The 22,945-nt window shown below is 37.4% G+C and overlaps 1 protein-coding gene across 4 annotated transcripts; it reads left to right on the top strand.

The window, feature by feature from the left end:
• The first annotated feature begins 7,946 nt into the window (after positions 1–7,946).
• MS4A13 (membrane spanning 4-domains A13) lies at positions 7,947–22,945 on the top strand. 4 transcript variants are annotated; one of them, XM_046016567.1, is made up of 6 exons: positions 7,947–8,087; positions 11,376–11,432; positions 12,332–12,451; positions 17,438–17,539; positions 19,793–19,799; positions 22,105–22,945. In XM_046016567.1, the coding sequence occupies exons 1-6, from the start codon at positions 7,959–7,961 to the stop codon at positions 22,146–22,148; spliced, it is 459 nt and encodes a 152-aa protein (XP_045872523.1). In that variant the 5' UTR covers positions 7,947–7,958; the 3' UTR covers positions 22,149–22,945. The 4 variants fall into 4 exon arrangements, with proteins under 4 accessions (XP_045872523.1, XP_045872521.1, XP_045872524.1 ...); XM_046016565.1 differs by lacking the exon at positions 19,793–19,799 and having other exon boundaries at positions 17,438–17,533; positions 22,086–22,945; XM_046016568.1 differs by lacking the exon at positions 12,332–12,451 and having other exon boundaries at positions 7,959–8,087.

Here is a 22,945-nt window from a genome sequence, read left to right as displayed (position 1 = left end):
AAACTGGCTAATTTTTGCCATTCTCCCTTCATTTTCCAAGTAAAACAAACAAAGCCTTCCTCTCTGCAGACTTCCTTCTTCTGGACAAGGCAATTTATATTTTTGCAATGTTCACTCTTCTCCCCAAACCCACCTCTACTCCACTCCTCAGTTCCCTGACTTCACTCAAAAACTGAATATCCCTTGCCCCGCAATGACCGTGACTATGGGTACCTGGCTCAGGAGGGTGTTTGCTTCTCCTTCTCCCTTTGCCCCTCCCCACCAGCAGGTACTTATTATTTACAAGTAATAAATGCTGGGTTTGAGTACAAAGACTTCACTCAAGAAATATAAATATTTCTCTCTCAAGTAAGTAAAATCCTTAAAAATAATAATAAATAATAATAAAATAAAAATGGACATATCCCTTTACTCCGTTCTACCGGCTGGCTCACCTGTCTTCAGTGGGTTCCACCAATCTTTCTCCACTCATGGTACCTACCCAGTTTAAACCTCACTCACAATTTGACTTTGTTATCACAATTCCTGCCACTCACCTAAGAACTTAAAAACATTTATAATCTGGTACAGACTTTTTGGCCAAATATCACTTCGTATAGTCAGAGAATGCTAGCTGCAATGTCTAGTTCTTTTTTTTTTTTAATATTTATTTGACAGAGAGAAATCACAACTAGGCAGAGAGGCAGGCAGAGAGAGAGGAGAAAGCAGGCTCCCTGCAGAGCAGAGAGCCCGACGTGGGGTCGATCCCAGGACTCTGGGATCATGACCTGAGCCGAAGGCACCCCTGCAATGTCTAGTTCTATTGGTCTCAGCCTACTGATAGTGATGCTATCGACCTGAGTCCCTTAAGGCCCTCACCTGAGCCCTACAACTCATAGTGGCCCCCACAGATGTGCCTCCGATGGAACAAGTGATGTGGCTGGACTGACCCTTGTGGTTCTTACTGTAAGTGTAGGTTGCACCTCAGCAACAACCATCAGGAAACTTTGAAGGACAGGACTTACTACTCACAAGTAAGTCCTATAGCAAGGGACAGGAATAGAGAGAAAGTACAAACCTGGGGTTCTACCTTTATTAGGGTTGAAGGTAGTGTACCTACAGTTGGGTTCGCTCTTTATGGGTGAATTTAAGACAACAGAGCAGGAATTAGGGCACAGGAAGGGAAAAGCAGGGTCATTCAAGTGATTAGTTTTCTATGTTAACCACAGAGAACTTTCTTAAAGGGAAACTTCGGAGGTGGAGTGGCCCATTTTTTCTCTAGTTGTTTTGTTAATAGCTGTGTAATACAGATGGCAATTCATTTATTTGAGAGGACTATCTTTGAAATAGATGCACTGGATATCAAAAGCTTAATGTCAAGGACTCGGGCTGTAAGTCAGAAGAGAAAACAAAGTCCGAGAGTAGCACGATGGAGTACACACAGCCAGAACTAGTGCTGAGAACCATCTCCAGACCTCGTAATTTCCAACAGTATTCCTTACACAATTCTGCGACGGTCATACAGCACAGCTCTTCCTGAAGGAGGCCCAAGAAAGCAAAGGGGTACAGATTCTGGAGCTAGACTGCTGGAGTCAGAACCCCAACGTGCCCATTTATAAGCTGTGTGACGATGAGCAAGATCCCTAACCTCCCCAAGGGTCCCTATTCACCAGTTCAAGTAATAACAATGGTGCAGTTTAAATAAGATAAGCCAATGTGTGAAAGCAGCTACACAAAGAGGCCTTTAGACCAGAGTGGCTCTAATACCTTGAGGGCCTACATGAGCAAACTGAAACCAAAGCCAGAATCAATGTACTCCAGCCCGAGAAAATTAAACTTAAGACCAACCAACCACAGCGCTCAAGAAAGGCAGCTGTCTAATCTATAATTTCCTTGCTTTGCTTCCACATCTTCTAGAAAGAAACCCTTCCCCTAGCGCCTGCCCATGAGCTGTTCCCAACCATTCTCAGTTTGAATCAACATTTGCTCTAACCCCTCATCGATGACATCGGACCCTTCTGTATCTGCCCGCTGCGACCGCTACTTCTTTACACATCTCTTCACACACGTTCTTTTAAGGACTCAGCACATCAAACAGAAAACTGATACCAGGTCTAACCTGAAACGTTGACTCACCTCAGCAGGGGGATGAAAAAGTCGTTCTGATGTCTTGCCAACTAGTCTTTTCATTCATTTCCTTCTTTGGCTCCTTAAGTTTAAAAACCAAAAAGGGCAGAGGGTAGTCATGGACTCAGCTACCTTTTTCAATATTTACACCTCCTAAAAGGCATCTGCACTACAATTTTCCTCTGAGGACAGAGAAGGTGAGTGACCGACTTTTCATCAGTGACCCTGGCGAAGGCACCAGAAGGGCCGACATCACAAACAGATACTTGGAGAAGCCATTTCTTCAGACACCAAGCGGTAGTTCTCACGCGAGTCTGGCCACGTGGTCCGCAAAGCCCTAGTGAGTCTGCGCACACGCCCCCGCTGCCCCGCCCCGCAACGTAGCAGGCGTGGGTGCGCAGGCGCACGAAGACAGTGCCTCAGCTGCTGCCGTTGGAGGCCCGCGTGGCCTGAGGAGCCTGAGGGCCTGCTGGGTCCTGGGCTCCTTGAACCTTTAGTGATGCTTGCCAGGCAGCGTCTGGTAATCTGGCCCTGAGGACACTACCCCTGAGATCTGCCTCTTGATCCGGGCCTGGGCACTGGCAGAAGGACCTGGACGGAGTGCTGGAGGAGCGCTCCTGGGCGAGGGGACCATCCAGCGCGGGTCCTCCGCCCCCTGAGCCTGGACCTGGACCTAAAAGGGCGTAACTCGATCCTTAGGACCTTGAATAAGTACAATGAAGGGTAATGATGTCGCTTTGCTTACAGTATTTCTTGTGTGTTAAAAGTGTAAAAGAGTCGCGGAGATAGAATTCGGGGCCCCCTACCTTCCCTCTCCTGCCCCATCCATCCTTGTACAGACGCTGGGAATCAGCCACCCGCTGTGCGCCCAGTCCAGTCCACTTCACCAAGTGTGAGTCGGTCAGTCGCAGCCCAGGACTAGCCCTGGACATGCGGAAATGAATTCCTTGGGTTCCAGGAGCTGACTCTGCCTTGGGAGCCAGACCTGATCATTCAGAGTTAGATAGACAACACTGTGATGGAGTGTAGGGGAGCGAGGAGAGGAGGCTTCCCCAAGAAGGGTGCTGTTGGAGCTATTAGGGCAGAAACCCCGGGAAGGGCCTGGGATGAGGCCGAGGAAGTGGGCAGGGAACAGCTCATGAAGGGCTTTATGGGCCCTGCTGAAGAGTTTGAACCTTATTCTGAAGACAAGAGTCACATTCCTGCTAAAGATGGAGAAGTGGCTTCTAGACATGAGCTCTCTGTGACTGTTTCAGAATTTCTTTGTCTTAAGGCAAAGATGAGGATAGGGTTGGGAATGAGGACTAGGGGCTTGTTCTGCGGCTGCTTTTTGATTAGTGATGAAAGCACCAGAGAATAGAAACAAATTATTAATTTTTATTTTTTATCTCTCTCTTTTTTTTTTTTTTTACAAAAATGAGATACTTCAGTGGGTTCTAGAGTAACTGAATGTAGAATGTTTTTCGTTTTTTTTTTTAAAGATTTTATTTATTTATTTGACAGAAAGAGACACAGAGAGAGAAAGGGAACACTAGTAGGGAGAGTAGGAGAAGGAGAAGCAGACTCCCCACTGAGCAGGGAGCCCGATGTGGGGCTTGATCCCAGGACCCTGAGATCATGACCTGAGCTGAAGGCAGAGGCTTAACCGACTGAGCCACCCAAGTGCCCCTGTAGAATGTTTTTCTAAAAAATTCTAACCATCATTTATTCCAGAAATAATACTGTAGAATTTATTTTCTTCCATCATTTAAGCTAAAGAATTTTAAACACACACACAATCTGTTTTTTTCATGGTACTTCAATGAATACTTCATCTGGGGTGGTTTTGGTGGGGGCCTGAAGGAGAGAGACTATAGGATGCTGAATATTCTGCTCATGGTGCTTTCACTATCAACTGTGAGAATTTTTATACTTAAAGAAAAGGACTAATTATTTTTTATTATTTTCCTTTCTTTCTCAAAAGTGACACTAGCAATCTAGATAGGACTTCCTCATTACTTTATATATAAATTCTGTAATTCTGTGCCTTTTATTTGAGCACGACGGAATGATTAATCTTGGTTGCCTTTAGGCCCGTACGCTTTCTTTGGTATTTCTCAAAGATGCCGTTTAATATATGAAACTTAATACTTAACTTAAGTTTTTGTATTTAACATATTGTTTTCTCTACTGTCAATAGCTCTTATAGTCTTATCTAGCTTTTTTCTGTCTCTATACTTTATAGAATTAAGAGACATTCAGAAAATCAATTTTAGAAACCAAAGACTCATTAAGATAATCAAATCATGAGATTTTAAGGGTACAGGGAATGAGAGTTCATTTACTCAAATCTGCCTCTCAAAAGGACCAAGATTAGGGGTTTAAGATCATCCATTACATTATCACCTAAGTGGCATGATTCATGTTATTGACCTAAGTTTGACATGTTAGAAGATGTAGAACAATGTAATGTCAGATCCACAAAGGATACAGTTATTAGCCAGGTTTTCTGAACACCAGGGAGAAATGCAGGAAAGGGGGGGGGGGGCGAGAGGGGAAGAAACAATAATGAAAGAACTCCTAGAAGAAGCCTTTAGTGGGGGAAAAAAAAGAAACAATAACAACAAAAGAACTCCTAGGAGAATCTCCAAGATTGTGGAAGAAACTTTGGTAAGTTGTCCGACGGTAGAAAAAGTTCTTTCATATAAAGAAAAACTAGATAGCAAGTATGTGACAGAAAAAAATAAATCATGAGCCCATGATGAATTTAAGTATAATAACTTGGTTTTGAAATGTAAACATGGTATTATGAATTGCATTGAACTCATTATGAATTGCAAATAAATTGTTAAAAGCTTTACTGAAAACACTCTAACATTGTTTCCTAAGTGTTCCAGATATTTTATCATCCAGGGCCACTGCTTACTACTCAGAGAAAATAACTGTAAAATGCCTATACTTTTTAGTTGTAGAGAGAGGTTTTTCACTTATGGAGGCCATTATTCAGAACAGGTAGATGCCAGCTGATGCCTTTACAAAGTTAGGCACAGAAAGAAGAAAACAATTGCTTCAGAGTTTGGGAGGTGGTTGTAAAATAGTGGGAAAAGAATCAAGCTTAAGTATTTTCTTCTGAGCAATGTGTGTATAAGTGTTTTGTATTGTTTTGTAGAAGTTTGTTAATAAAAATATCATCAAAGATTAGAAGCATAATCATCTAGAGGAAATGCTGGTAGTATGGCTCGATGTGTATGTTCAAAACTCTCTGCAGCAGATAGTCTTGCTCTAGGGGTAAGTAAGACTTCAATTTGACTAAATTCAGGAATATGTACTACTTCAATTTACTAAGGATTATTCTTGAATCTGGGAAGGGGCATATTTGGTTAAGTCAAAGGCTAAAAATGGGTTTAAGAAATTTTTTTTGAATATAGTTGACACAGAATATTACATCAGTTTCAGGTATACAACATTGTGATTCGACATCGCTATACATTATGCTCTGCTCACCACAAGCAGAGGTAGCTACCGTTTGTCACCATATGATGCTGTAACAAGATCATTGACTGTATTCCCTCTGCTGTACCTTTTATTTCTGTGACTTGTTCATTCCATAACTGAAATCTCACTGTATCTCCCACTTCCCCTCAACCCCCGCAAAAAATTTTTAATTCTGATTATCTCCTACAAATTTTGACTGATCTTATTTCTCTTCATACACAAATATGTGCTTATATATAAGCATACTGACTAAACCAACATACATAGGGTGCTAGAGAAATCCCAAAAAGGAATAAAAGAAAAAGAAGTGTTTTTTTTTAACTGGAAGAGGGATCTCTTCTTGATCTCTTTCTATTACTGTATTGATTTCTATGCAATAGAATGATTATTAATTTGTCTCTTCAATTATAAACAGAGAGCTTAGCTATCTCTTAGTAACACCAAGGAATTATGAAGATCATGCTCTTTCCCATCTGAAAGAGAAAGAACTTTTCCACTGGATGTGAACTTTTCCTTTGAACTTGGCTGCTGTGTAGACTGTTTCCCACCTGACTGTTCAGCTGAGGTTCTTAATCTCTTGGGAGTCACAGACCCTTTCTGACATAGGAAGGAAGCTCTGAATCTTCTCCCCAGCTTCATATACATATTGTAATCCTTTGCACTCATATTTTTGTGTGTAGAGAAGAGGGCTATGACCTCCTGAAATGCCATCTGTTGGCTCTAGGTTAAGAACAATTTTTAAGTAAGAAAATCCATCTTGTTCTTCTCTACACACTAGCAGCCTTGCTTTCTAATATGGTTGCTAGGATATTTCTTAGTATTATATAGGACAACCCCAATTATAAAGGGAGACGCTACTCTTCAACTTCACTTAAGAGTTGGGCAAGTCGGGGCACATGGGTGGCTCAGTGGGTTAGGCCGCTGCCTTCGGCTCAGGTCATGATCTCAGGGTCCTGGGATCGAGTCCCACATCGGGCTCTCTGCTCAGCAGGGAGCCTGCTTCCCTTTCTCTCTCTGTGCCTGCCTCTCTGCCTACTTGTGGTCTCTCTCTGTAAAATAAATAAATAAAAATCTTTAAAAAAAAGAGTTGGGAAAGTCAAGTGGAATTAATGTCCTTCATTCTGATGCACTTATTCAAGAGATATTTACTGGGTTCCCACTTTTAGAGATTGGTGACAACAGTGAGATAACTAAATTCAGTCTCTCAAGGATTTTGCTATCTATTAAAGATATTCTGCCAATCAAATCCAAAGAATCTCTGAAGATAATGCCATTTTTTCAAATTCAATGCAGAGGAAATCTAAAATCTAAATCTATAAAAATGGGTAAGATTGTTACGAAAAGTAACAATGGTCTTTCTATAAAGAGAATTCTCTACAATGTATCTTTAATATTAGCTGATTGCATTTATGTTTTTAGACTACTTGCTTTATAAGGAGCTGAAACTATTAAAGCATTAAATAGCTTCCTGTTAAAGTATATATTCAAGTAAAAATAATATTACCTTCAAAATTTTTACTTTTATTTGTTTTAATTAGGTAGGCTCCACAACCAACATGGGGCTTGAACTCATGACCCTGAGATCAGGCATCACATGCTTCACTGACTGAGCCAGCGAGGCGCCCAATCCTCTGAAATTTTTAAAGCATAATTAAAAATGTGATTCAGTATATGAAATATCAGTTCACATATAAATTGAGAAATAAATTTACTGACACATATTTTCTTGGATTATAGTTATCTTCTTAAAAATTAAAGTTGAATAATAATCCTCCCCTCCACCAACCTTTCCCCTATCTAATAAGAAGACCTGGTACAAGCAAGTCTACACTGGATATTCTTTGTATCTCTGTGTTGGATTGTACCTCACCCCAGCATGCTTGTGATAAAGATACATACCAAGTATGCCTTGGAGGCAAAGGTAAACCTTTAAAAGATGCAAAACGTTCAACCTTATAATTACTAATATATAAGAACATATTGGATAAATGGCTTCCTGCATCCAAATAGAGTAGTAACCATATTTTCCCCCAAATACCTTCAGTATTCTCCTCTCATGCCATTGCTTGATAGGTAGAAAGGATAGCAGTAGTAAGAGACTGTCAACTTTTTTATGGGATAATTGACTAGAATTATTACTGAACAGTATGATGCTCCAAGAACGGCTGATTCCTATTTGGTAAACTTCAGTACTTCCTGGTTAGGGCTTTCTTTTGGGGCTAACCAGTCCAGAAAATACATGGTAAGTTCAATCCTACTTAACTTTTATCTTTCCTAAAGTATTGATTATTTCTTACAGTTAACATTTATTGGAGCTATGTTATAAATTACATGGTTTCGGTACTAATATCATTTTCTTCTCACAGGCTGTCCAGATTATGATTGGCATATTTCACGTTTTCATGTGGTATTTCCTATTGATTTTGTATATGGGACAAATTAGAGGAGTCTTTGGGACGTACAAACCTATAACTTACAAAGCAGGATGTTCTTTATGGGGAGTTATTGTGAGTAGAATATATTTATGATTTAATCATTCAGTAAATACTGTTCATGCCACTAGTGTAAGATAGGGAACAGTTTTTAAACAGAGATTTCAGAGGTTCAGGAGAATTATGTAAGTAAATCTCATGTTGGTAATTTATTCAAAATTAAATTCCTTTTTTCAACACATGTTCCTTTAGTACCTTTAACTTACCAGGGTTTTTACAAGAGATGTGGATACAGGAAGGAATACACAATGACAACCATAGGTTGGATTGACTGTAGATACATGAAAGACAAAGAATCTTCGCCATAATACCCATTAGCATGGTTAATTTTCATAATTAGGGTCTTTACCTTCTTCACAGAATGAGTCTATACTCACACATTTTCTAAATTTGTCATTACCTGCCTTCTTCTGTGGTTTCTAGACAGCCAGAAGGTAGTAGGAATAGTTGAAGAGTATGGCATCCTCAACGCTGAGCAAACAAATAGGGAAAGATAAACTATATTAAATTCTGTTATTTTGCCAAATAAGGCTGAGAATTGACCATTGGAGTTAGCAATGTGGAACCCAGCCATAAACTTGAGAAGTAGTTTCAGTGGAATGGTGAAGCAAGACCTGACTGGAGTTGGTTTAAGAAATAATGGAAAGAGAAGAACTATAGAGACAGCAAATAAAAATCCTTGAAGGACTCTGGTGTAATGTGGCATTGAGAAATGAGGTAGTAGTGGGAGGAAGTTTGGGTCAAGACAGGGTTTCTTATTAAAAGTAGTTTCAGTAAGTTGGAAGTATCATGTCTTTTATGAGGGGACTGAACCAGAAGAGCGAAAATCAATATGAAATAAATGGAGAAAAGGAGGGATTAATAGAATCCTGCACTGGGGTAGGCAAGAGATGATGTTTTTTAATACACAAATACTTAAGCTCATGGACAGTTCATGTCTAGCAGTGAATCTCAACTAGAGGTGGTTTTACCCCTCAGAGGACATTTGGTGATGTCTGGAGACATTTTTGGTTTTCACAGCAGGGGTGGGCATCTAGTAGGCAGAAGCCAAAGATATGCATAAATATCCCACAAAGTACAGGATAACCTTCATAAGAAAGAATTATCCATCTTTAATGTAAATAGTGCCAAGGTGGGTAACAGGATGGAAAGATAGAGGAGCAAAGATAAAGGACACATTTTGATAGGTGGGTAGATGGGATATTGGGAGCTTGTGGACCTTCTCTTCCTATGGCTTCAAATATCTCCATGAATTAGGAGCCAGATCATGGGCTGAGAATGAGAATTGGATAATGAACTGATTGTTTGAAGGGAGGGTGTAAAATAGCCATCTAGAAAAAGAGAGCGTATGCATTGTAGAAAAGTAGTCTGACTCCCACTAAGATAAAGAGCTCACTTAAGCTTTAGGAACAGGGTGTGTGTAGTGAGATGTCGGTCAAGATGGTTGTGTGTCTTTCTCAGGTCCCGTTTGGCTGCATGGGTTCAGGCATTCAGTGAGAAGGAGAACTGCATTTAATCAGAATTTGGGTTTAACCATGCATCTGTGATCAAACAAGAATGTTGCAAAGGAGTTGAAAGTGTATATAAGTGAGTGTAATAGTTAACCATGGAATTTAAACTGGTGAAAGAGAGAATATAACAGGGAAGTGAGGAGCTTGATGATAGATGCAGATGGGTTCAAAGGATTGTTAAAGTTGGGATACTATGGAACCTGATGTAGAAAGATAGAAACTAGTAGTCCTAGTGAGATACTTGGAATTGAGATATGGAAGATGTCATACTTATTGGCAGAAAAAAACACCAGAGAATGAATATAGGAGTGAGCGACTGAGATAGGATGGGGTTGGTGGATTAGAGAAGAGAAATTCAAAGAACTGTAAGACCAAGGTGTTAGAAGGATCATACACACACACACACACACAAACACACACACACACACACACACAACCAAGGTCTAAGAGGTGTTAGAGAGTGAGACAGGAATTAAAATCACCAGGACTAGAGTGATCAAATCAACTTCAACCAGGCTAGATAGTGGGTGATAGAATCTGATGACTTTTGATTGAAAGCTGGGGGAGAGGCAAGCAGTGGAAGTAATAAGGAGCAAGGAGACCACTTACCCACAGTTAGAAACAGTGGGATAAGGGCTGTAAGAGAAAATGGCCACCACTTGAGAGGGCTCCAGAGAAAGCAGTGGCCTCTAGGAGATCCTCTTTCTTTGTACATTGGCTCACAAGTGTCAAAGCATTTCTTTAGAAAACAGTGGTTAATTTACAGACAAAATCCAGAAAATGATTCATGTGCCTCAGTGTTTAATTGTACATGTTACAAAAATAACATGTGTAGCTCCTAGAATAAATTATCTAAAATTTCAATTAAATCCAATAGAAAACTCTCATAAACTTTGAAAGGCACTTTGTGAAGCACATGGTTTGCTAATCTAGCTACAGAGCACTCTAGTTTATAATTCAACTCATATTAGCTCTTCCTCTCACTGTGTACTTCCTTAGAAATCTCAGCTTTCATTACAGAATGAAGTGCTGTGTGTGTAAATTTAAGTTATCCTGGAGGAGTTAGTAAGCTTTAAGATTTGGTCTCCCTATATATGGTATAGCATGAATGCTGTTTTTCCACAGATTATCTTTTGATTTAGATCTTTGTGAAATTCACTAAAACAGATAAGACAAAAGGAGTGTTCCAAAGGAATTATGCAGCTCACCTCCAAACAATATGGCATAACTTCACACTTCTGGGAAATAAAGTAACCTGGTATGAAATAATGGAAACTCTTAAAAAAAACAACACCACCACCAAAACATGAGTTACAGCTGTTACTTAGTAATGGCCACAGTCTCAAGAGATATATTTTGTACAAACACAATTTGGAATAGACTCATGAACCACTTTTCACATTTGGATATGTATACAGTAATTGCAATCAGTGGCTTCATTTTATTAGGAAGGATAGCATTTGAAATGATAATCAGATGAGTTCAGAAAGCAGGCACAGATATAAGCAAACTTGGCTCCTGATTCAGGACTCTTTGAGTCATCTTTGGTATATACCACAACCTGAATTCTGCCTACTGTCCCCTGTTTCTGTGATTAGTGACCCGACTATTAGCTTTCAGTTCATGACTATATGATGGAAACTTGTCCTGACCCCTTCTACGGAAACGTCTTTATATCTTATTACTCTTAGTATTCTAAAAATAACAGACATGGAAGGGGGAGTTGTTAAAAATACATCTTAAGTTGATGAGCATTATCAATGAATATTTATAAATATGTTTTTATATCCAGTTTATCATTACAGGAGTCTCCATAATAAGAGCAGTAAGGCATCAGACTCAAGGCGTGGTAAGTGGAGATCCTTCAGGTATCCTAGAAATCACTTGTCACAAAACTAAGTAGAGTTTAGTGAGTATCTGAACAATGAAGGAATCTACCTTACTTGTAAAATAAAGGATTAAGTGAAAAGCTAGGAACACATAACTTAATGTAGACAAACTTTCTATATTAGAATCATTATGTAAATGTTCTAAATTTAATATGGGGATTTTTGGTTTGGTATTCTACCTTATTTTAATATTGTATAAACTTTACTAGTAGACAAAATTTAATAGAATCTAATAATGCCTTTATATATAGATATAATATTACTGTAAAACTTCATTTTCCTAACTATCAGGTTTGAGAACAGTATTATATCTTATGTCTGTCCAGAAAATCCATCCATGGTATAGGTAAAATACTGGACTTAGACTCTTAGAAATCAGTGAGTCTGATCTCACAATTATACAGCTAAAAACATATCCAAAGATATTGATGGATTACCCTAGAGAATGAAAATCCTAGATTAAAAATCACTGATTCTTCTTTGTTTTTTTTTCTATAAGTTGCCATTTTCCATCTTTATTTTTGTTTCATTTTCTATTTTATGGTGGATCTCCTTTTGTTCAAATCCTATCTTAACAATCTTTCTTCCAAATGACTCAGAAGATTGTAAAATACAACATTTTTTAGCCCAAATGGAAGATTGATGCTTATTGATGTGATATTTCAGTGTTCCCTCCAGATTAGTTAGGTGTCATGTAAACCAGGAAAATATTTTATCCTAGTGGCAAGCATTCCAGACCTCTAAAGCTTCAGAAACTAGATCAGAGTTCTGATGAAATGATTTTTTTTCAGCAATTCAAACTGTTTAACCTAAATGTTTATTCAGAATATAACAAGTTTACCATGTATCTTCTTTTCAGATTACATTTGCTTTTATCATGAACATCTTCTGCATAATTGTTGCAGTTATTGCATCAATTCTAACAGCAATTGAGTTGTCTTCTTTTAATTCCGTGTCATATAGAAATTATGGACAAGCAGTAAGTGACCAATTCTTTAGGAACATCTTAATTTTGAACAATTCTCTTCCAGGGTTTTAAAGCCTTTGGAAGTAAAATAAGGCTTTATTAGTCTTTAAGAGATTCTTTGTTTTTAGTAGTAAGCTCTTTTTTTGGGGGGGGGGAATCTCTCTTTTATTTTTTATTTTTTTATTTTTTTTTCCATTTTATTTATTTTTTCAGCGTAACAGTATTCGTTCTTTTTGCACAACACCCAGTGCTCCATGCAAAACGTGCCCTCCCCATTACCCACCACCTGTTCCCCCAGCCTCCCACCCCTGACCCTTCAAAACCCTCAGGTTGCCCCAACCTCCCACCCCTGACCCTTCAAAACCCTCAGGTTGTTTTTCAGAGTCCATAGTCTCTTATGGTTCGCCTCCCCTCCCCAATGTCCATAGCCCGCTCCCCCCTTGATTGAAAGTTTCAATTCCAAAGTAATTCTAACATGATTTTTTGGTAAATATTAATAGAATGTTTGAATTCTTGACATGCCCAATTAAAATAAAGCAAGTAGATAATGTGAAGGCTTCAGTGATAAGTGTATATGCATTAGGCATAGGGTCACTGATGATTCTCTTAATGAAATAAAAGCATATCCTAGACCTTAAAACCATTCCCCAAATCAACAAAATAATTCTGCGACTGATGCATATATTTGGAATTGTAGACACCTGGTAATTTCTCGTTTAACACAGAGCTTTTCATACACAGCCAGTTTTTTTTTTTTTTTGAGATTTATTTATTTATTTATTTATTTATTTTAGAAAGAGAGATAGAGCACAAGTGGGGGGAGAGGGAGAGAGAGAGTCCTCAAGCAGACTCCCTGCTAAGTGTGGAGCCCGATATGGGGCTCCATCCCGAGACCCTAAGATCATGACCAGAGCCAAAATCAAGAGTCGGATGTTCAACCAGCTGAGCCACCCAGGCATCCCCATACAAAGCTTATTTTTTTGTCTCACATGAATTTTGCTTTATGTGGTCAAATGCTAAATGTGTGTGAATCTGTCTTGTTTCCATTTAATTAAATATCCAATCACATACTTTGTACCAGAGAAATAACTGTATTTCAATTGTGTTGGCTTTAAATTCAGAATAACAGAATATTAGTGCTGCAAAAGACTTTCCAAAGAGAATATATTAGAGTAGAGCTCCTCTTTATTATTGAACAACAAAACAAAAAATAGCAACTTGAAAGTTCCAACTCAAAAATAATTCTAATTAGAAGACTTATTGTAGATGAAGCATAATCTTCCTGCTTCCCCTACCTCAACTTCCCTCTCTCTATACCTGCACTGTATTGTAAAGGGACCATCAGTGGAGGGAATCCAAGCATGAAAAACAAAAACCTAGAGAACAATGAAAGGATGAGAGAAGATACAATAGTACCCCAAAATGGACTGTGTGTAATGATTGATTTAAATAAGTATGCATCAGATTTTCCCTATACATTGTAAGAAATTCTCCATTTTCCCTAGAAATTCATTCTGGGAATCTTCAGTTTTAATTCTGGTGGCAGAGATAAGGAGAAATAATTAGGTTATTAAGTGGAGGATTTTATCAAATTATTTAGTTGACCACTCTTATTCACAAGCTTATAATCATCAGTTTAAGATAATAATGACATAATTTCCAGGACTCACCTTTTGTAAACACCATTACAAACCATTGTAGACTGTATTTATCTGACCTCAGTATTAATGATCAATTTCACAGTCTCCCAAATGCACAAGTTTCAGTTTTGTTTCCAGTGATCAATTACATGAATGAACTTACATATTAGACCTACATCTCTAACTCACAATCTTCTCTTAGAGGCATTACAGAATACTATTCCTACATTTACTAAGGCACCAACCTTTTACAAGATTTGCCATGTGACAGCTTTTCTAATAAAAGCAAGCTGCTTGGCTAAACCCATAAACTCATCAAGTTATCAGTGTTCCCAGGTAGGTTCAGCTATCCCCAAAAGTGCATGTCTCTGAAACATACTTCTCTTATAGCAAAATAGTTGATAATCTAAATCCAGAACCAGACTGACTTTATCTAAACACCGTCTTCAGTACTCACTGTCTGTGACTCTGTGGACAAGTTTCTTAACTTCCCTGTTCCTTAGTTGTTTCTTTTATTTTTTTTTTAGTTCTATTTATTTATTCATGAGAGACAGAGAGAGAGACACACAGAGAGAGGCAGAGGCAGAGGGAGAAGCAGGCTCCCCAAGGAGCAGGAAGCCCGATGCAGGGCTTGATCCTAGGACCCTGGGATCATGACCTGAGTGGAGGGCTTGATCCCAGGACCCTGGGATCATGACCTGAGCGGAAGGCAGACACTTAACCATCTGAGCCACCCAGGCGCCCTTGTTCCTTAGTCTCTTTATGTGTCAATAGAGAAAGTGCTAACACATACCTATTATACTGTTTGTATGCCAGACTCCAAGCCTATTATTCTTTTATTTTTTATTTTTTTATTGCTGCTTCATTTTCTTTTTTTTAAATTTTTTATTACGTTATCTTAGTCACCATACAGTACATCATTAGTTTTTGATGTAGTGTTCCTCGATTCATTGTTTGCATATAGCGCCAGCTTGATGTTTCCACTTCAATATGCTTCTGTTGTCACCATCTCAAATTCAACAGATATAAAACAGAAAATATTTGCCTCCTCAAAAGTACTGTGCTGCAAAACTCCTTATTTCAGTCTCTAAAGCTAAAAACCTTGAGGTAATCCTTCACCCTTCTCTCTCCACTATCCTCCCAAATGCCAATTATTGTTTATTATTTACTTTAATTTTTATTAACTAGGGCTCTCTTAGTTGTAAGTGATAGGAAATACAACCCAAATCGACTTAAGCAAGAAAAGGGGCACTTACTTCTGCTGCACTCAAAGGCTTACCTCAGTCATTCTTTCCATTGTTTGCCTGTTTGAACTTCTCTGGCAGATATCTTGCTATTTACAGGGGCAGAATTTAAGAATAACACTAACATATACAAGTTAAGGAATGTGGACAAAATGACTTTTTACAGTCTTGGCAACAAAGAGGTCACCAGTACTTCCCAGCTAAAATGTTACTATTATTGTGTTTCTGCCAACAAAATTAAATCAGAATTATGATAAGGTAACTTACTCTATAGTATAGAAAATATAGTATTTTCTTTGTCTTCCTGTTACACTCCCTATACCTGAGTTATACTGAGTTACCTGAGTTAAACTCATTTTATCATTTTCTTAAAACATGTTCATTCTTCCATGCATTTTTCCCTCACATTATCAAACCATAGGTCATGTGATACATATTTTAGCTTTATTATTTTTCTACTTTATGTCTCCATTAATTATTTTATCACACTTTTAATGTATGCTATTACATTTTTTCTAGAACAAGTCACAAAAAAAACTAGTAAAAGAATTTAAAGCTGCCTAGAACGTTGCTTCCCGCCTTTGTTTTTCTTGGTCTTACTCTTATTTGTAATGTCTTACCTTTTATGAAGACTTCCTGGATATGAATGGCTTAGGGCAAACCTCCTGCCCCTAAAATTCCTGAGCAAGTTTTTATCCATTCTGACATATTTGACCTTATTATATGTTACTTTATATTATCTTTCTGTCTTTTCTGCTTGAATATAAACTTTGAGAAAGCAGGAATTTTTTGTCATTTCATTCTTACCATATACTCCCTACCACCTAATAGTTTCTTGCATAAAAGATATTAAATAAACCCAACAAAAACAGAAGGAGGAAGAGAAAAAATTGAAGGAGAGAAATTGTAATGTTATTATTTCCAGGTCTGAATATCATTCTTGTCTTTCTACAGCCAGCACAAAAACTACATTTATTTTCAGGATTGGAACCAATATCATTCATCCTGATATGTAGTTGAAAATATCTTTCTGATTGCAGTAGAAAGGATCTGCTTTATTTTCCCAGCAAAATTGTAGTCACTCTATATTTACAAGTGAGATGTTGTTATTTGAGGATTTACTCATCCTTCCACATCATGCTACAGCAATTTCTATGTGGGATTTTTATCACCACACATACAAATTTAAGTAAGTCTGTAATTAATAACAGTTGTTTTAATACATGAGAATTGCTTGATAAAATCTCTTAGTAGCCATCTTATCACTGGAGACAGAGAGTCAAATCTTACTGACCTAAGAGCTTGGATAGATGTCAGGGATGGTCAGCAATTCCTGTACAGACAGTTGAAAGATTACTCCAGATTTGCTATGAAATAGAGGAGGCAAGGGGGTCAGCGCTCAGAGACAAAGACCCTTTGTGCTTCTTTGCTCCCAGCTTTATTGGTCCTTCAGGATAATCACAAATCTTTGTCACTGTTTCTCAAGCATGTAATGTGTGACAATGGGTTTTACTGGAACTAGGAGGATCTGTTTATGGGAAAGATAGGATATGCTAACCTGTGTGTTCTCCGAGTCCTACTATACATAGCCTAGAGGACAGTGCATAAATCTTTTAGATCTTAGGAAGGCTGTTTGGGCTAAGGTTCCGGAAAAGCAACTCCCACAGCATTCCAGTGGCAGAGTGGTCACACAGGCCTAGGCATTCCAAAGTCCTACATCCCTGTCCAAAACCTTCCCTTGCTCCCAGCGGCCTTTGTGTTAACATTTTAGTAAGCCAGGTATTAGGGATGATTTCATGCTCTACATTAACCCCAACAGATAGAGACTCTGTTGTGAAGAGAATAATGAGAATGAGGAGTTATAAGAAGTGAGACAAGAATGCTGAGTGACGAAAACCACCAGTGGAAGCTGAAGATAATGAGCAGGGGGAATAAGGGTAGGAAAAGCGGAGTGGAAGGCAAAGTAGTAGAGATGACGAGGGAAGTCGAATGGTGTAAGCAGCCTATTTATTTTTCCTGTTTTCCTTGACACTCATAGTAGGAGCTGTTCTGTGAACATATTTACATTTATTAAAGATAGTAATGCAAGATTTCTCCCTATTTTCTGGTTTCAGAAACTTGGAAGGGAAGTTTCACGGATTTTACTGATATCTTACCCCTTGGAATTTTCTATTGCATTAACTTACTCAATCTTTGGCTGTATTGATTTGGTAAGTGTTTATCTACTCTGGCAAGTCAAGAGTTGCTGATTTCTAGCACATACACTCTATAAGGATGATACAATATGTTAAAACTCATGAAAATGGAATATGTCACAATATTTCCTTTATTTCTCTTATTTTTATTGTTTATAAAGTTACAAAAATAATACATGAAACTATAAAGTAAAATTATAGATTAAAAAGTTATTGTCCCTCTTACTGTAGTCCTCATCATACCCACACATCCAAATCTAAACAAAAAGACACAAACACACAGACACACTATACACAGTTTTCTTGTTTACTAATTTTGTAATCATTTTCATGTTGTTTGTCACATGATTTTTCCTAACTACCATAAACATCTTTTCATTATAAAACAAAACAATGCCTTTTAGTAGCATCATATTTTTCCTTAGTATTTATTTTGACTTTTTTTCTTGCTGCATCTTTGGCTTCTTTTCCAGTTTTTTTTTTTTTTTTTTCATTATAAACAATGATCTTTACATGTAAGACTAGTATTTCTGTAGGTAGTTGATTCCTGGAAGTGTAATGACAAGTTTGATAATATCCCTAAATGCTATAATAATCCACAGTACCACAAAAGTTTATGAGAATGATTATTTTATACAAGCTTTAAATAAAACTAGATATCAGGGTGCCTGGGTAGCTCAGTTGGTTAAGGCAACTCTTGATTTCCAATCAGGTCATGATCTCAGGGTCATGAGATGGAGCATGCATAGGGCTCTGCACTACATGTGGAGCCTGCTTAAGATTCTCTCTCTCTTTCTCTGCTGCTCTCCACCCCGCTCTTGCATGCTATGCTCTCGCTTTCTCTCAAGAAAAAGAAAAAAGAAACTAGATATCTACACTCATTCATTCTTTCACAAATATTTATGGAGGGCCTACTATTTCCTAGACATTGTAATAGGCACTAAGGATGCAATCGTTAACAAGACAGTATCCCTGCCATCAGGAAGTTTTCTTTTCAGTGGAGGAGAAGGACAGTTAACAAGTAAATATATATCTGTATTTATGTGTGTGTAAATTATAATCAATGATGTTTACATGTAAGACTAGTAAATATTTGGATTGGATTAAAGTTCACCCTAATGATTTTATTATGACTTCATTACTGTTTTATAAAGACTTGATCTCCAAATAGAGTCAAATTCTGACGCACTGGGAGTTTCACATAGGAACTTTAGGGGGACACGGTGAAGCCCTTCACATAGTGTTTAAGCACAACCTCTGACTAGTCATTGGTGCCTGCTTATGGTGACCAGGGGAAAACCCCATCAAATGAGTCTTAAAAACAAAAACATGAATTAAAAAAAATGAAAAACATAAGTAGATATATCAAAGGCCACACACTGCAAGGGACACAGGCGCCACAAAATTAGTACAGGCAAGTCACAAAAGGCAGTTTAACAACCACTATGGGGGAAAGTAAGAGAATCAGAATCCAGAGTCTCTACAATATCTTATCTAAAATACCCATTTTTCAACAACAAAAATAATACATGCAAAGAACAGGAAATGGTGACATATATACTTGAAAAAAAAACAGTAGCTACGGTTTTGGGGGGGAAGAGAATGAATGACAAATGTTGGGCTTCACAAAGACTTTAAAAAACTAAAGAAAAAAGTTAAAAAATTAACATGTTAATTAACATTAAAAATAATGATTCCTCAAACAAGAGTATGAATGTCTATTACCTTGATTCTGGTGATGGTATCATAGTGTTTATATATGTTTAAATTTGTTTAATTCACCCATTTAATACATACAGTTCTTTGTATAACATTATACCTCAATAAAGCTATTAATTTTTAATAAGTATTAATATAAATAAGAGATACTAATTACTAAAAAGAACCAAATGGAAATCCACTTTAGAAATACAGTTACTGAAATGAAAAACTCGCCAGAGGGGCTGAGTAGCAGATTTGTGGTGACAGAAGACAAAATTAGTAAACATGATAGAATGATACAGTTCATCCAATCTGAAGATCAGGAAATAAAAAGAAGAAGAATTAATAGCACCTCAGAGATCTTTGGGACACCATCCAGTACACCAACATACACATAATGAGAATTCCAGAAAATGAGGGAACAGGAAAAATACTTGAAGAAATAATGGCCAAAATTTTCCTAAATTTGATGAAAAATACTCTGCATAAGTAAGAAACTCAATAACTTCCAATTAGAATAATCACAAAGATACTCACTCCTAGACACCTGAGAACCAAACTGAACTAAAAAAGAGGGAAAGTCTTAAAAGCAGCAAGAGAAAAATGATTTCTTGTACAATAGAACCACAGTAGGATTAACAGATGACTTCTCATCAACAACAGAAACCTGAAGGCAATGACTTGGCACGTCAAAGTGTTGGAGGAAAACTGTCAAGCATGAATTCTGTATCTTTTAACCATTCAAACATGGAGGGCAAATAAAGACATACACAGATGAGCAGACAGAGAATGCATGGCTAGGAGAACTGCCTTACAAGAAACACTAAAGGAATTTCTTAGTCTGAAAAGAAGTGGTATCCAATAGAACTCAAAAATACATGAGGAAATAAAGAACATCATTAAAGGTAATTATTGCAGATGACTATAAAAATATATAAATACACCTTTTGTGCTTCTCTTAGCTGGTTGAAAAAACAATTGCATAAATTGCATTGGGCCCACCGAGATAATCCCAAATTATCTCCTTATTTTAACATTTTTTTTAATATTTTATTTATTTGACAGAGAGAAATCACAACTAGGCAGAGAGGCAGGCAGAGAGAGAGGAGGAAGCAGCTCCCCGTGGAGCAGGGAGCCCGAGGCGGGGCTTGATCCCAGGACCTTGGGATCATGACCCGAGCTGAAGGCAGAGGCTTTAACCCACTGAGCCACCCAGGCGCCCCTATCTCCTTATTTTAAAGTCATGTTATTACCAATCTTAATTACATCTGTCACAACTACTCAGCTCTACCTTATAGCATGAAAGCAGCTATAGACAATATATAAATGAATAGATATGGCTTTGTTTCAGTTGAACTTTACAAAACAGTTAGTGGACTGGATTGGGTCCATATTCCAGAGTTTGCCAACTCCTGTTCTATAGATAGATATTGTTTTCTTTTTCCTCTGAAATTTTAAGAAATAAGTTTATAAAATCAAAAATTACAGCACTGTATTGTTGAGTATATAACATCTAGGTGTACTATATATGACAGTAATAGCACAAAGGAAGGTGGAAGGAATTGAGCTACATGAGAATGAAGTATCTATATTTTAGTGGAATTAAAGTAGCAGGCACCTGAAGCAGTCTGTGATAAATTAAGATGAACATTCTAATTCCTAGACTAAGAACTAAAAGCTAAGAACACTCAAAAAGTATAATAAGATAACAAAGAAATTAAGATAATATCCAGAAAATAATAATAGGCAAAGGAGGAACATAAAAGACACAAGACCTATTGGAATTTAAAAGCAAGGTATTAGGCATAAATCCAACCATTTCAATAACATTAAAATAAAACTACACTGAGATATTCATTTCCTAACAGAATGATTAAGTTTCAAAATACAATTCTAACTGATGATAATGCCGATAGATAAAAGAAATCTCTCACTCCTACTTGGAATTTAAATTATTACAACAACTTCAAAAACTTTTGGGGCATCTTTATGGAAAGTTAAGATGTGCATACCTTATAAGTAATTTTAGTTTTTAGCATATACCCAAAAGAAATGTGTATGCATATGTATTAAGATACACTTCCAGGAAAATACCAATAGTATTCATAATAGTCCCAAAGTGGAAATGCTGCAAATGGGTGAATGGTGAGTATATAGAAGTATATAACTATTAAATTCTGCATAGTAATTAAAATGAACTATACCTGTACTTAACAATAAGGATGACTCTCACATACATCATGTTAAGTATAGACAGACCCAAAGAATGCATACTTTATGATTCCATTCAGATAAAGTTTGAAACCGGGCGAAACTAATGCTCAACTACAATGTCTACAGAGGGATGCAAGCTAGTAAAACTGGAAAGAAAAGATTAATTACCTAAAAGTAAAAAAAAAAAACAAGTTACTTTTGGAAGGAAGAAATGGGTAATAACTGGGAAATATCATGACAGGGTAACTTTTGGGGTGCTGGCATCTGTTCATGTTCAAGAAGAATTTTTTGTTGTTATTATAGTTTGGAAGTACAACAAAAAGTCACAAGTGTCTGGGGTCTCTGTGTGGCTCAGTTGGTTAAGCATCCAACTGTTGATTTCAGGTCAGGTTGATCTCACGGTTGTGAGTTCAAGCCCCATGCTGGGCTCCACACTTGGTGCGGAGCCTACTTTAAAAAAAAGTTACAAATGTCTAGTAGGAATTAATGAAGTGGTTTGAAATACAGTTGGGACACAAAGAGGACACGTGGCACTTAAATATTTTATTCTCTAAACATCAGTACCATTTATTTTTTTAAAAATTAAGTATTTGTTACATGTATGATCTTAGGAAGAATGATAAGATTTATAAGAATTTAATTTTTTTTTCAGAATCATCATCATGGTGAAGATACTCTCACAGCTGTTACAGAGGAAGCTGAGAGCACTTTTTGAAAACCTTAGAAATGTGAGATTTCTCCTGGTGCTCATACCTGACGTGGGCCCTAATGATATCTCTATATAACGAGGCTGCTACAAAGCCCACAGATTTTGTGCAAAAGAAAATACAAACAAGTTGGATTTTTCTTCTTGGTATTCAAGAAATTTCTCTGCACATATTTTTGTAGGCTCCAAGTAGAAAGCTTTTCCCTATTTAAATATATTATTACAAGGAGAAATTTATTTTCTAGGTACTCTGCCCCTGTCAACTCTGTCTAATTCTAAAGCTGTCAACTCTCCCTAATAGAGCTTTTGCAAGAGGCCATAAAAAAAGATTTGTGATTGTCTCTAGAGTACAGGCATTAAAGACTTGGAGCACAATACTGTGTAATTCTCAGGAAAACTTTAAATAATTCATGCCCCTACACGTGAAGAGTACATTTCAGAATGAGTTCTACCTGAACTAGCTTCTACCTGAACAAAGTACGAATCAAAAGTCATCCAACTCATAATCCTTTCATTGTTCTTCTTTGACTACTCCTCTCCTCATTAAAGTTCCTTTCTGCCCGGAAAGTCTCTGCTGTCTTCCTTCCCTTTCATTTCCCTTGCTTATTATTTCTTACCATTGCTTCGATTATCTGTTCAATTGTCTTTCAAAGCAAACGAGTTGCTTTTCCATAATAAGAATTCCCCCCAAACCTGTTCTGAATTCAGATTCCACCTCTCGTCTAATAGGGGAAACAGAGCACGAGAGAGCCTTGCTCAGCAGTATTAATCATGCCACTGAGTTCATCCAGATCTTTTAAATGTGC

The sequence above is a fragment of the Meles meles genome, chromosome 8 (genome assembly GCF_922984935.1).
Source record: "Meles meles chromosome 8, mMelMel3.1 paternal haplotype, whole genome shotgun sequence".
Classification (NCBI taxonomy): Eukaryota; Metazoa; Chordata; class Mammalia; order Carnivora; family Mustelidae; genus Meles; species Meles meles.
The sequence above is the reverse complement of the archived record's forward strand: the minus strand, read 5'-3'. Positions and strand labels throughout refer to the sequence as shown.